The 14,620-nt window shown below is 49.9% G+C and overlaps 2 protein-coding genes and 1 pseudogene across 6 annotated transcripts in view; all 3 read right to left on the bottom strand.

Annotated features, from left to right (window-relative positions):
* Positions 1-4,873: 4,873 nt before the first annotated feature.
* On the bottom strand, positions 4,874-7,397 carry ZBTB9 (zinc finger and BTB domain containing 9). The gene is made up of 2 exons (XM_082847153.1): positions 7,227-7,397; positions 4,874-6,988 (listed from the first exon to the last, which is right to left on the bottom strand). Exon 2 carries the CDS (start codon positions 6,980-6,982, stop codon positions 5,573-5,575), a length of 1,410 nt encoding a protein of 469 aa, XP_082703279.1. The 5' UTR covers positions 6,983-6,988; positions 7,227-7,397; the 3' UTR covers positions 4,874-5,572.
* Positions 7,398-8,332: 935 nt separating this feature from the next.
* LOC309966982 (GTP-binding nuclear protein Ran-like) lies at positions 8,333-10,099 on the bottom strand (annotated as a pseudogene). Its single transcript has 2 exons — positions 10,078-10,099; positions 8,333-8,952 (listed from the first exon to the last, which is right to left on the bottom strand). The product of its transcript is annotated as a GTP-binding nuclear protein Ran-like (transcript).
* A 978-nt stretch (positions 10,100-11,077) lies between these two features.
* Positions 11,078-14,620, bottom strand: part of SYNGAP1 (synaptic Ras GTPase activating protein 1) — a gene marked incomplete at both ends in the record, with an annotated part of 29,769 nt that continues 26,226 nt past the window's right edge. For 2 of the 4 annotated variants that reach the window (XM_082848115.1, XM_082848116.1), the window contains one exon: positions 11,078-11,224. In XM_082848115.1, the coding sequence (XP_082704241.1) occupies positions 11,078-11,224 (147 nt within the window). The remainder of the gene's footprint in view (positions 11,225-14,620) is intronic. The other 2 variants (XM_082848117.1, XM_082848119.1) reach the window with 1 other exon arrangement.

Raw genomic sequence — 14,620 nt, 5'->3', positions numbered from 1 at the left:
TTTTGTTTGTCCATACATTGGCCAGTGGACATGCTACAGACATGGTACCGTTTCTTACAAGCCCAAAAATTACAAAGCAAAACAGAGCTTATATGGAAACATACATCACAGCAAAATCATTAAAGTTGTTTTAATTGCATGTACAGTCAAGAACAAGAAGCAAGATCTCCATTCCCACACAAATTTGCAACAGATACATATTCTGAGCTCAAACTACAGTTCCAGCAATGTTTTTCAGACCTCAGTGCAAGTGCAAAGGAAATTTCTATATTTCATCTAACTGTGCAATTGTGGCACTTCCACCTAACCTTCAATTGGATGTGCTTGATCTACAATGTAATGATGTGATAAGAGGCAAGTATGAAGAGAATATAAATTACAGAATTCTATAAATGCCTTTCAAGTGATGAATGTGCTCAGTTAAAATCATATGCTCTTGGGATTGATACCAGTATTTGGCAGTACTATCTGTGTGAAGACATTTTCAAAGATGAAATACATAACATTTTATTATAGATCAGCACTAACAGATGAACATTTGCAATTGATTTTAATGATAGGAAACACTAAGTCTGAACCCCATTTAAGCAACAGACCTGTACTACAAAAATTTGTGCTTAATTATTATAATTTGAATTTTGTCAATAAATTCAAAGGAATCATGGAAATTTGTTTTCCTTAATTTCTATGTACCTACATAATATCCTTGATTTTGCTTCTTAACATGCAAAGCCTAATATTTACTATCTTATCCTTTATAGAATAAGTTTGCCAACCCCTGGTCTAGAAGAACCCTGGTCAATACATGTGTCTGCCCTTGATCCACTCCCAAGTTCTATTCCTGTCTCCCACTCATTAACGGGCCTCCAATTCAACTGCTCAAGCCAAAACTCTAGAAGTCATCCCTGATTTTTTATTTTCCCACAATCTCTATATTAATCTGTTAAAACGTTCTGTCAGTCCTACCTCAAAATATAATAACAGTTTTAATCCATCTCCTTCTCTGCATATCTGCTGCATTTACTCACCTCTTGTCTGCACTAATGAAACAGTCTAATTTGTTTCCCTGCTCCCACTCTTGGCAACCCCCCCTTTTTTTTCTTCCAAGAATCTTGCCCTTTAATGATCCAATATTCGCTCTATAGCTATAGGAATCTCTTTAAAATGTGAAAAGATCGTTACTCCCCTACTTTAAACTCTTTATTGTCTTCTCATTGCAGTTAGAATAAAATCCGCCTTCCTCATCACGATGTGCAAGGCTCTATATAGCCCAGCCCACCTCTTCAATCACATCTGCAATGAACTGAATGTTTATGTCCCTCAAAATTATGTTAAAATCCTAATCCCCAATGTGATGTTACTAGGAGGTGGGGCTTTGGGGTGATTAGGTCAGGAAGGTGAAGACCTCATGAATGGGATTAGTGCCCTTATAAAAGAGACTCCAGAGAGCTCCCTTTCTCTTTGCACTATGTGAGGATACAGCAAGATGACTGTCTATGAGCCAGGCAGCAGGTCTTCATGACACTGAATCTTCTGGTGCTTGATCTTGGATTTCCCAGCCTCCAGAACTGTGAGAAATAAACTTCCATTGTTTATAAGCCACCCGGTTTGTGGTATTCTGTTACAGATGCCAGAATGGACTAAGACAACATCTCATTCCTCTCCAGGTCCACTGGTCTCATCAAATATACCTCCCTTTCTCTTCCTTGGCCTTTACATCTGCTGAACACTTTACTAGAACCACTTTCCTCGCCCTGTTTTGCATGTCTGTCTTTCTTTTCCTTTGGAATACTAGATAAATGTGTACAGTATGCCTTCCTTTTCTGTTACTCTCCACCTTATTGCCTGTTTTATTTCCTTTCCCTTTTGATATATCTATGAAATACCTACATAACTGGTTTAAACATCTGTCTCTTAAAGTGACAATCCAGGGCCCAATCCCTGTGATACCTTCTGCTTTTTTCATCAGTGCCTGGTACACAGAAGACACTTATTGCTGAAGGAAGGCAGGAAAGAGGGAAGAAATCTAAGTGGGTCTGGGGGTCAGGAAAACTGGAGATAAAAAACTAAGGGTCATCAGTATTTAAATGCTTTAACTCAGGGGACTTCCCTGGTGGTGCAGTGGTTAAGAATCCACCTGCCAATGCAGGGGACACGGGTTTAAGCCCTGGTCCAGGAAGATCCCACATGTCGCGGAGCAACTAAGCCTGTGTGCCACAACTACTGAGCCTGCGCTCTAGAGCCCACGAGCCACAACTACTGAGCCTGCATGCCACAACTACTGCAGCCCGCATGCCTGGAGCCTGTGCTCCGCAACAAAGAGAAGCCACTGCTCGCTGCAACTAGAGAAAGCCTGTGCACAGCAACGAAGACCCAATACAGCCATAAGTAAGTAAGTAAATAAATAAATAAATAAATGCTTTAACTCAGGAGAGTGGATAAAAATCACCCAAGAGTGTATCAAGTTAGAAGATGGGGGAAAGGGCTCTGAAAAACTCTAGCATTTATGAGAAAGGTAATAATTAAAACAATAACATCTAATCCTTACTGAGTGCTGTATGCTTCATTTCCCTTTTAGTTGAAAATATTTTCCCTTTATGTATGTGACCCTTCCCTGAGAGAACCGATCCCTGTAAAGGTGTGGGGAATTACTGTTCTCACTCATAATAACAGTTGACATTTATTGAGTTTACTGAGTGCAAGGCACTGTTCTAAGCATTTTACATGTATTAATTCTCACAACCCTATGAACATAATAAATGCTCATGAGAAACTACAGAGACAGAGAGTGAAGATATAGGACAGAAAGGATAATTAAAAGAGCAAAGGCTCTGTGAAGGGGGCTAGCCTTGGACAGGAGAAGGGACATCTCTTCCACTATAAGGAGGAAAGGACAAAAGCAGAGAGGTGCACGTTTGTTTAAACCAAAATCTTTCATCGTGGAACTCAATTTCCCTATAATCCTAATAACTTGGAAAGAAAACCCAAACTTCTAACATGGTGTCTTAATTTGCTTTACAGAAGTAGTAAAGTGCTATGGGGATTAAGGAGAGGGAGGAAGCAATTCTGCCCTAAGTTTGGACACCTATTAAGTGTCAGGTATACCTGAGGCTTTACGGATCCCAAGATGGGCAACATATGAAGATTGTATGGGTGGGCCTCTGTTCTTGTGGGCTGGCCAGCACCCATTCCCCACTCTTCTGTCCCAGAACTTCAATTTCCCTTGAGGATTCCAGGATTTGTCACCTCAATGGAACATATGATCAAGGTGCTCTGGTCAGAGGATGGCCCTGAGGCCCAGAGTTCTCTCCTGGAAATTTTATCTTGAGATGAGTGACAGAAGAAATAAGATTAACTGGGTCATCATCCCAAAACATATGACTGGAAAAATTCCCCAGTTCCTGTTCCCTCAACCCCTGGAGCTGACCCAGGTCTTGTCCTTCCAAAGGCTGGTCTTTTAGCCCTTCCTTCCATTCCAGGAGCCACCCCACATCCTTCAGATTCCTGTGTTGATAAGGTTAGTCAGAGCCAGTTTCCACCGCTTGAAACCCAAGGATCCTGGCCAACAGATATAGTCAGCTACAGAACATGTGCCAAAAGAATGACAGGTGGATGGGATGGTAGTAGATCCAAGGTTGGCAGCCTCCATCCCTGACCCCTTATCCAATGTGGTCACAGTCATTACAGTGGGGATGGTATCATGGCAAGGCTCTTTAGAAAGGCTGACAGATCCCAGCTACAACTCACCTTCTCAGCCATAAAGTCATATTTTTTAGCCCCTTTAGGTTCCATACCTATTAACTTTAGAGGAACGTGCTTTGGCAAAGGCTGTCACTCCTGGCTCTATAGTTGTGACTTCAACTCATGTTCACCATTTCCACATCAATTCAGCCGCCCACACCCACTACCACACTCTGGCAATGGAGTTCTTTGTGAAACCTCTGGTGAACCATCATAGGTCTTTACTCAGCTTCCTTTGTGCCACTACAGTAGCTTGTACTGTCTCCCATCATGGACTTACCATACCACATTGTCATTATGTCTAGCTTCGGTAGTAGCTGTGAACTCTCTGAGGGTAGAGTATAAGTCAGGGTCTAGTACAGTGCTTTGCAACAAATGTAGAACAAACCAAACAATAAACATAATACATGAAGTCAGGGAATATTATAGGTAAAAATGTGAACAACCCCTTAAAAAAAAGAAGACAGAGAACGAGTTAGGAGGTACATACCACACCACCAAAAAAAAATTAATAAAAAAATAAACAAAACAGTTCAGACTCTGAAAAATAAGGCAACTTACCAGAAGTTATTCAGGGGCAGGTCAGGGCTGAGAATCTGGCCCACTGACATCCAGGACAGTGTTCTCTGCAGTAGTGTGAGACTATCCGATTCTTCCCCCATCAACGTAACCCAGCCGCATAAGGAATATGTCCAAGTCTTTGCAACTCTGTTCTCACATCGTCTCTCCCATATAAATGACTCAATTCAGTCCACTGTCAGCTTAGCTTTCACAGCAAAGTTTATTTGAAGAAATTAAGAAACTTATGACAATCTCCCCATTCCAACATCTATCCTTCTATGTGTCGACCAAGGGGCTGTCAAGTGTGGGTAGGGATGGAAAGGGAGGGGGTGTGGTCCCACTGTGCAGTTATTTCTCTAGTTTTCAGCATGTGCCGTCTCAGCCCTGAGTCCCTCTGACCATAGCCACTTCTTCAGAGCGGTGATTCTACCCTGAGAGTATTTTAGGTCAGTGGCCATCTCCTGAGTTCACTGGTCACATTCCAGTCAGTGTGATCAATATGGATGATCAGTGGTGGTCAAAGGTAGACAAGAGGGACTTCCTGGGCAGTCCAGTGGTTAAGACTCTGTGCTTCCACTGCAGGAGGCGTAGGTTAGACCCCTGGTCCGGGAACTAAGATCCTCTATTAAAGAGGAATCTAAGTGACACATGGAATGCGCAATCTGTTAAAGTGCTCAACTACAACATACAACAAAAAAGGTGTTGTAAAATTACCTACTAGTGAGAAAGCAATTTATAATCTGAAGGGTTTCTGGAAAATTTTAACAAAAGTATATAAGAAGACCTCTACTCACATAATTTCAGCAATGATGAGGGAGAGTAAAGCTTAGAGCTTAGTCTCCGGATTACCAGAACTCTGAATCAAACATATCTCTAGATGGAGACCAGCTCCCTTAACTACTCACAGAGACTGAATGAAATATTTATCATAATTTTTCTTGCTAACTCGTCTCTCATCATATAAACTTCTAATCTGAATTCCAGTTTCCTGTATGAAAAGAATATCTATTATGGGCAACTGATCGATTTACGTATGGCCTGTAAACCACTTTCCTGTAGGGTAGTTAGCCAAAACCTGGAGTGAGATGAGAAATCAGTTTCCAAATCGGTCAGGTTGAAGCCCACACCCAAAAACAAGAGGTCCATAATATAGCTATCCTCTTGGCATAATTAACAAGATACAGGATTGCGGTGCCATGGTAGTGAGGGGTAAGTACCCAACAGCAGCAGTGGCTCCCTTGTCCTGGAAATTCGTGTATGGCCTCAGTAGTCACTTGTAAGTCCAGTGAGCAGTGGCCCAGCCCTGGCCCTTGCACAGGTCCCGGTGGCGAAGGAAACAGGCATGGACTCGGAACCGGCGGCCACAGTGAGGACAGGCATGCAGGGCTCCAGCATGGGTCTTCATATGCTCTGTTAGATGGTGCTTCAGCTTGAAGCGCTTGTTACAGATGCCACAGCCAAAGGGCCGAAGGCTGAAGGTCAGCATGATGTGCCGGTCACGCTTTGGCTTCACTGCAAACCGCTTCCCACACAAACAACCAAAGCGTTTTCCATCTGCAGGGGGTGCCCCGCCTAGCTTCACAGGTCCATGCACCGCTTGCCCTGCTCCCCCAGGTCCCCCACCCCCTGACAGGATTTCATTCCCATGAAGATCCACTGGTTTCCAGGATGGACCACCTCCTCCAGATGTTTGCCCTGCTCCTGAGGGCAGCAAGAACCCTAGCTCTCCATTCTCTTCAGTGTTCCCTCCTGGAAACACTTTGGTCTCCTCCTTTGCTCCTCCAGACTGAGTTCCGCCTCCTGATATCTCCTCCTTGGGCTCAAAGGGTTCCTGCTTAATGTAGAAGATTTTGGGAGGCAGTACAGTATGAGGGGCAGGAGGCTCAGGTGGAGCACTCTCGCTCTCTGGAAGCCTGCAAGGAGTAGTGGATGTGGGTAGGGCGTGGGATGCAGGAGAGCGGGGAAAACCCCCTGACCCTCTCTGAGGCTGAGGAGTCTGAGAGGGTACTGTTGACCCCTGGTCCTCCTCATCTTCTTCTTCCTCCTCCTCCTCCTCCTCTTCTTCAACTTGAAGCTGTAACATATCTCCCAGTTCACTCCCCTCCCCTCCAACGCGGCTCTGGGTAGAAGCGGAAGACTGCGCCACAGTCTGGAAAGGGGAAGAGCGGATGCACCAGTCTCCTGGAGAGGATGTGGTGGAAAGAAGTGTGTGGAAAGAGGTCGCTCCCCGAGTTGAAATCCCACCACCTGAGTTTTCTAGTTCTCTAAGGATCTCTGAGCACTGATCTACCACTTGCCACATCTGGAGACCACTGGCCACAAGGAGGTGGGCAGGGAGAGCATCCAGTGGCAGACGGAGGTGCCCGGAATAAATGAGCTGGAGCAGCCCCTCGAAGGCGTCGGCTTCGATGACGCTGGGCAAGGTGAGACGTGGTGCATCCCCCAGAAGTAGTTTGTCGTGGAAGTAAGGAGAGGCGGCAGCCAACACCGCTTTGTGGGCCCTAAGTTCGCGGCCCTGCACCAGGAGGGACACGTCACAGAACTTTCCCTCCAGCCTGTGGCGGTTCAGGGCCTCCAGGAGTAACGAGCTATGCTGAGGGAACTCGATCTGGATCGTCCGTGGGGCTGGGTTGCAGGCCGGGGAGGGGGCTACGGGAGGCAAAGGCGTCGAGGTATCCATGGCCTCCTGGGGAAGAGAGAAACCCCAGAGGGGTCGAGTACAGGAGGTGAGGGGTGAGGTAGAGCCCGCGCGGGAAGAGGGCTGTGAAGGAAAGGGACGGGGTCACAGAAGCTCTGGATAAGGGGAATCGTGTCTCCTCAAACGCCCGCCTCCCCTGCCCCCCAACGTGTGAAAACTTTTCAGTCGGCAGCTGTTCGGGCAGATCAGTCCCACGCACTCCCCCGCCGAGAAAACGAAAACATACCACAACAAAACACCAACCGAGGCTTGAACTTCCAGGGCCTGTGGAGACTAGGAGGTCCTTCAGCCGCGAGCCGGACCTCGCCGGCCGGGTCGGCTTCTCCCCGCCGCTCCACTCCCACTCACGTGCCCGCAGAGTCCGGCTCCAGGGGAGGCGCGGCCAGCCGGAGACCGCCAGCGCCTGCCGACCGGCCCTTCCCGCCGCCACGCCCCCGAGAGTACACACGCGGCCCGGCGTCCAAAGCGCCTCTGCAGCAACCGTACCGCCCCGGCCGGAAGCCACCGCCTCCCCGCCGGACGCGGATGCCGGGGCGCTGGGCGGTGCCAGAGAGGCAGCCAATCGGGGGACGCCGGCCTACAAGCCTCATGTTGATTGGTTGCGCGGGTGAGAAGGCGGTGCTGGCGAGAAGCCGCTGGCCCCAGCCGGGCCGCAGAAAGGGTGGGCGTGCGCTCCCGTGATTAAACTTAGCCCCCGCCTCTAGTAGGTGCTGAGAAGGCGAGATTAAGCGGGCACTTACTGTATGGGCTACGTATTGACCGCATCACCTTGTATCCCTCGGGCTCCGCCACCAGCGAGGTAGGTGTTTCCATCCCGTTTCCTCGGGGGAAACCGAGGATGGCAAGTGGTGGCCCTGGGGCTGGACCGCACATCGCTGAGGCACCATGTTCTTTCCTCCATTCCGCACGGGAGCATTTAAACTAATTTTTATTTTTCCTCTAGCAATTAAATAAACTTCATTTCTAGGTAATTTTTTTTTAGATATTTAAAATACAACTTTATTCTGATTCTAAACGAAAAGGAATGGGAATGACGGTGACAAACAAGATTCCACCACTGAATATTGTGATGTGACTGTAGCACTCTTATATTTGAAACTCAAGGAGGAAACAACTGTGTTCCAAAACACAAATATGCAGGTCCCCAAAAAAAGTTTTTGTTTTAACTGCCACATTCACTCCGAAGCCCATTCATCTCCTTCAGCATCCCAAAGATTAAGCACATGTTCTGCTTAGCTATATAATAAAGTGGCAAACACCCTGCACCACCGACATCACAGGACAGTTGCCTATAAAACTAGACTTCTGACTCTGGGCTCCAGCTACACTTTCTCACGGGTCATCATGTTCATCCGGGAGGGCAGTTGTCTGAGCAACCTCTAGATCGTGCTCGTACTGCGCTGCCAACGCTGGATCCATGACCACCTCTGGTGGGGCGAGAGCAGGCATGGCGACGAACTCCGAGTTAGGGTCTCCGATCAGTTTTCTAGCAAGCCAGAGAAGGGCTTTTCAAAGTTGTAGTTACTTTTGGCAGAAATGTCATAGTACTGAGGATTCTTCTTTCGGCTGAAGACAGTTGACTTTGCCTTAACCTTTCTGTCCTTAATATCCACTTTGTTGCCACACAACACGATGGGGATGTTCTCACACACTCATACCAGATCTGTATGCCAGTTACGCACGTTCTTGTAACTCTCGATATTACATCAAACATTATAATAGCACAGAGCTTGGATATAATAGCCATTTCTCAGTCCACCAAGTTTCTCCTGACCAGCTAGCTGTATCCCATACATTGAACTTAATAGGTCCTCTGTTGGTATGGAATACAAGGGGATGGACCTCAACACCCAAGGTAGCTACATACTTCTCAAATTCACCAGTCAGATGATGTTTCACAAATGTAGTTTTACCAATTAGGTAATTATTTTTAAGGTACACGTAGATGTATACTTGGAATCTTTTATCAGAGAATGCTGCTGTTCCTTTTTTTAAAAAAATGTTTTATTTATTTATTTAATGCTGCTGTTCCTTGACCTCTTTACTCCTTCGGGTTAAGTGGTGCAGTGGTGAGGGGAGAGATAGACGGAGTAAGTTTGGCCAGTGCAAAACCCCTACTCTAACTAAAACAATAAATCTCCTCGCTGGTCGGGACAGCGATATTCTAGGGTGAAGACTACGGCACCACACAAGGATATACAGTTTCTCCTAGGCTGTCAGCTTCCTCTCAAAAAGCAGCTCGTCACCCTGCTGGTCCTCCTGGAGGTCCCAGCCTAGGAAAGTAAGCACAGCGATAAAAGAACAATCTCCGTTTATTAAACATGATTTTTCTGTTTCACCACACACTCCAGAAAAAAAGGAAATGGGGCTGGGAGTGGAGAAAAAGGTACAGTGGCTGGGGATAGAGTAGGCTGGGAGTGGGGTAGGGTGGGGAGGGAGAACGTGAAAACAAAATAAAACAGGTAGGAAGAACATCTCCCTACCCTTAAGGTGGTGGCCGGGGGAGGGAAGCATGAGGGGGAGGGGGCCAGGAAGCTCTGTACAGAGGGGTTGCCCCCAGCCCCCACACACACACCCTGGATATGTACAGTACAAACCCCAGATAATTACAACAGCCAAAGAAGAGAAGAAGAAAGGGAGTCCAGGGGTAGGGTCTGAGGTTGGGAAAGCAAGGAAAGGGCACAGGGATAAAATTTCACATATTTACAACTTTTATATAAGTATAAATTTGGCCCCGGCTGGGTGTATGTGTGTAGTGGGATGGGACTGAAGGGGAACTGTCCATACAAAAGAAAGAAGGGTCGAGTCTGGGAAGAGTCTCAATACCAAACGCAAGAAGGGATGAGGGGGCAAGGCTGGGTAGGGGACAGCAGTCAGGGAAGAGGGGGTGCCAAGGAGGGGCTTCTCCCCTCCTGTGACCTACCCACACCAAACCCCATCCATCCTACCTCCCCTATCCCGCCAGAGAGCTATGTACAGAGAAACACCGAAAAATTGTGGACCTGGCGGGAGGGAGGAAGGTGGAGGGAGATTGGGGAGGGGGGGGAGGATGAGAGGGAAGCCCAGCCCTGTCCTACCTCCCCCGGGGGACAGAGTCATGGAAGGGGGCCCCCAACACCCCTCCTCCAACACAGGTCCCCCCACCCTGGGGGAGAGAGGCATGGCTTTTCCTAGAGTAAGTTCCCCCCTCCCCCTGGGAGTAGAGACCAAGAAAAGAGAGGGGAGGGGCAGCGGGGCTGTGTGTGTCAGGGTAGGGCAGATCAACTAGTCTGTCCTCCCCAACATACACCCGCTCCTAAATCCTAACCCCTCCCCCAAACCTCAATTCCGCCCCACCCAACACACTGGGGGAGGGGGGGGCACAAGCCCCCTCACCCCGCTCTGGGACCAGCCAAGAGCAGATCAGGTATGGGAAGAAGGGGAGACAACTCCCATTCCCCCCTTGCCACCCCCTCCCTGCCCCGGTGGCCCCTCCACCCCATCTGGGTTCTGGGTGGGGAGGGAGTAAATTTAAGAGTGGTAGGAGGAGAAGGAGTTTGTGCGTGCTGAGCCCCCCCAGACGCTCCTGAGAAATCAAGGGGTAATAGGGCCCCCTCACCTGGGGTCCCCTCCCCATAACAAGGGGGACAGGGGAGGCCAAAATGGGGCGGTGGAGGGGAGTTAGATTGTCAGCTCTGGTTACTGCTAAAAAATCACCCTGAAGTTGAAAGTTTGGAGGTGCCGCACCCCCACGGTGGGGTGAGGGTCTGTCCCCCAGTGCTCAGGGGAACGATGAGGCAGAGGATGGGGATAGCACCCCGGAGTGAAGGGGTCTGTGTGGGGTAGGTGGTGTCCTGGGGCAAGGGTTCCTGGGGGTCACAGGGGGAAGCACCCCAACAGGAAGGAAAAGGGAGCAGCTGAGGGTCCCTGCTCTCCCTCCTGGAAATGGTGCAGTGGGGGTGGGGGACTGGTGCCCCCCAGCGAGGCATTCAGGGAGGCAATCCCGCTGTCCCTCGGTGACGTCCAGTCCTGGTGGTTGGTGCCGTTCCAAGGTGGGGTGCACAGGGAGGGAGAAGGAAGTCTGTGATGCAAGGTGGGCTAGTGGTCTGCGGTGTTTCGGAACTCGCCGTTCTCAGTGATCTGCAGCCGGGGTGGGGGAGGTGGGGCTGGGGGGGCCAGGCCGTTCCAAGGTGGGGCCAGCGTCACACGCGGGTTTGTTGGACCCAAGGGGGGAAGCTGCCTCTCCTGCAAGACACCAAAGAGGAGAGCGCGGACTTATTGAGACGCTTCGCGGGGGCCTGGGTGCCAGCTCCCTAGCAGTGGCCTCCCCCAGAGCTGGCCCACTCCACAAACCACATCCCACCCCCTTCCCCCAGGACACCCCCACCCGCATCCTCCTCCTTTGTTTCTCACCTGTAGGAGAAGTTACATCTTCTGGGATCAGGGAGAAGAGAATCTCACCCCTGACTCCTAACAGGGGCCTTCAACCCAGGGAGTCACATCAGGAACCCAGTTCACAAGAAGTAAGTTTCCTATCTCACCCCCAGCCTAACCCTTGCATCTTCCCCTGCCCAGTGCCCCCCCTCCCAGGCCACCCCCAATCAGAGGTGGGAACTTTGTGTAGAGGGAACAAGGGGAATCAGTACAGCAAAACCTCATTAATCCAAACCCCCATGGATTTGGGATTTTTTTTCATAATTTGAACAAAAACTGGGCTTGAGTTTTCCTTTATCTGTGAAGAAAGGGTGTGCTAAGCAAAATTAATAGTGGAAACGTGTATGTGGGAGGGAATATTTAACCTATACCAGAAAACAGACTTTTCAATCCTATCTACTCATTAACACATGCTCCCTGAGGGCCTCAAGTGGGAAAGCCTCGTTCATTGAGTTCTACTTACTGTATATAGTATGAAGACATGCATTTCATTAAATAGACACTGTCATTCAGTTTTGTCACTTATTCACAGTGGCCAGCTTCTCAAATATAACATTCCAAATTAGAGAGGTTTAACTGTACTGGGGGGAAAGGAAGGGGATTCAGGGAAGTGATGTGGGAAGGAGAAAACACTGTGGGAGGGGCCGCCTCTCGCTCACAATAACGGCAGGAAGGAAAGGACTAGGAGCTTCTGCAGAGACGCAACATGCCCTGAGCTCTGCATCCCCAGGAAACAGAAGGGCTTCATTCCTTTCCACCCCCACGCTCCTTTCATTCCCTCACCCTGGGCTCCCAGTTAGAGGGTGAGGGGTACCAAACCCTACTCCCACCCCTGGTCCTATTCTACCCCTTCCTACCCCTCCTAGACCAACTCCTGGCTCCTCGCCTCAGCTCTGGCTTCTGTTCCTCTGCTGGGAGAGGAGAAGAAAGCCATGTGTTCTACACTTTGGGTTGCTTGCTTAGGCTTTTAAAAATACAGGCACATAATTAATTTTTATGTTAATGGCTGAGTTGCAGAGGGACCAATACCTGAAAGGGGTTTAGAGAATGTGTCCAAATTATTTCCTGGACCATAGGGCACTGAATCCTGGCAACCTAGCTGTGTCTGACAGAATCTCTAAAAGATATAAAAACACTCCAAGCAGAGGCTCCCAGGTCACCTCTCCTCATCTCTCAGAAGGTCACCCAAACCCAAGATTTAAGCAAAGCCACCCTCTTAGCTTGCCTCTCCCACACTTTCCACAGCCAGCAAGAGAGGAAATCCTGTCTGGTAGGGTATCCTGAGTGTGGCAGGAGAGCAGGGGAAGGAAACCTCAGATTCCCTTCCCTCTGCTTGTCTGCTGGCAACAGCACACAGGCATGCCCCCAACACCCCCATGGACCCAAATTTAGAAAGGAGATAAATTAGGGTGCCATTATTCACTTTACAAAAGAATTCACCACAGGAGTCCTTTAAATGGTGAGGTCCCCTGGTGCCTTGCAGCATCTGTTTTTAACTCACCAACTACTTTGACAGAGAGGCCGGGCAGGCAGAGAGTTAAAATTACAGTGTGAGGAGACACTGCCCACTGCAGATCAATCCCGCAGAAAATAAAGCATCTCAGAAGTGATGTCAGTGGCTGACTGCTTCCCATTTACTGGCTTTTCAGGTAGGATTCTGTGTCCGGCAAGGCCACTGGGTGGCGGGAGAGGGGGAGTGAGTGGCATTAGCAGCCCAGGGCTGTAAGCACTGACGAGAGGTTATTTAATCTGCTGGTTCTGGCATCTCTGCCTGGAATCAACATGGCTACAGAGCCCATGATCTTATTTAGGAGGACACCTCCCCCCACTTCCAACTCCCAATGCCACATGCACCAGTCCACATCCTAACATCTGTCAAGGTTCCTTTCTCGCTCCTCCTTGCTCCACTCACCCTTACTGTCCCGACATCTGAACAGCATCCTTTCCCAGCACCCCAAAGTCTCCCTTAATTAATTACCCATTCTTAATTCCCACCCAATGGGGCTGAATAGGAACCCCAGATGCCTTCTACCTCACAGATGTAAGGAAGGAGAAAGAGAGAGAAACAGGTGAGGGGTGGGAGGAAGGAGGGCTCTCTACAGAACCAAGGTGTGGGAGAAGGAAGAGGAAACCCCAGCCTACCTGCTGCAGCCAGCACAGCCCCTTTAGCCAGGGGCCCCCAACCCAGCATCACGACCACCCCTTTAACAAACCCTGACCCCAACATCCCAACCCCCAAGGACGCTTTGGTGAAATGGGGGGTGACAGACATACACTGGAGAGGTAGAGGAGGAGGACTGAGAGTCAGGAGGAGGCCACGGGGAGGTGTGTAGGAAGGGGAGTGTGATCTGGGGGATGTGCGGGCCATCTAGGGTAAGGTGCTTGGTACTGGTCAGGAGTTCTGGGAGGCGGCAGGAAGTGCTCTTGGGACAATGCCTGGGGAGACAGGTCTGTGCAGGAGGTGTCCGGAGGGTCGGGCCTGTAGAGGTCCTCGGGTGTGGGGGGCAGCAGTGAGCAGGGGAGAGGCTCCGGAAAGTCAGAGGGGAGTGGGCTTCACGACCAACCTGCAGTGGTCCGGAGTCACCTCCCCCTGTGTCCTCCGCCCGTGGTCAAAGCGGAACCAGGAGAATTACCTGATGAGGAGCTGCAGGGGGAGAGAGTGGGGTCATGGGGTCAGGAGCCTTGGTGGTGCTGGGGGGGAAGCCTGGAGGTCAGAGCAGAGGAAAGAGGAGCATGGGTGGGAAGTGAGCAGAATTGGGGGAGAACGAGGGGTTAAGGGGGCAGGAGGGAGGTCCTAAAGGTTGGCTGGTGAGAGAGAGGGCGAGCAGCCAGGAGCTGGAGAGGCCAGTCAGGAGTGAGGACCACAGGGAGAGGCAGGCCAAAGAAGGCGGCTAAGCCTTCAACACCGAGGGAAGGAAGGGAGAGCTTACAGGACAGGGGGCTTTCAGGATCTGAGGAGTCGGGAAGAGGAGGCCCAGTGGCGGCTGTCAAGGAGTGATGGGGATTGGGGGGCCCAGAGAACAGCGGTGACGAGTACCCCAAGTCCCCAGGGCACCAGCCGGAGCCTGAGGACACTAGCGCTCCTACTGCCCTGGGTTCTGTTCTAGCAAACTGCAGCCTCTGGCCCTCCTGTCCCAAGAGGAGCTCAGAGGAGGCCAAACTCCCTGACTCACACAGGGGTGGGCCCAGCAGGGGCAGGGGTCCAGG

Source organism: Leucopleurus acutus (genome assembly GCF_964270905.1).
Source record: "Leucopleurus acutus genome assembly, chromosome: 10".
Classification (NCBI taxonomy): Eukaryota; Metazoa; Chordata; class Mammalia; order Artiodactyla; family Delphinidae; genus Leucopleurus; species Leucopleurus acutus.
The sequence above is the reverse complement of the archived record's forward strand: the minus strand, read 5'-3'. Positions and strand labels throughout refer to the sequence as shown.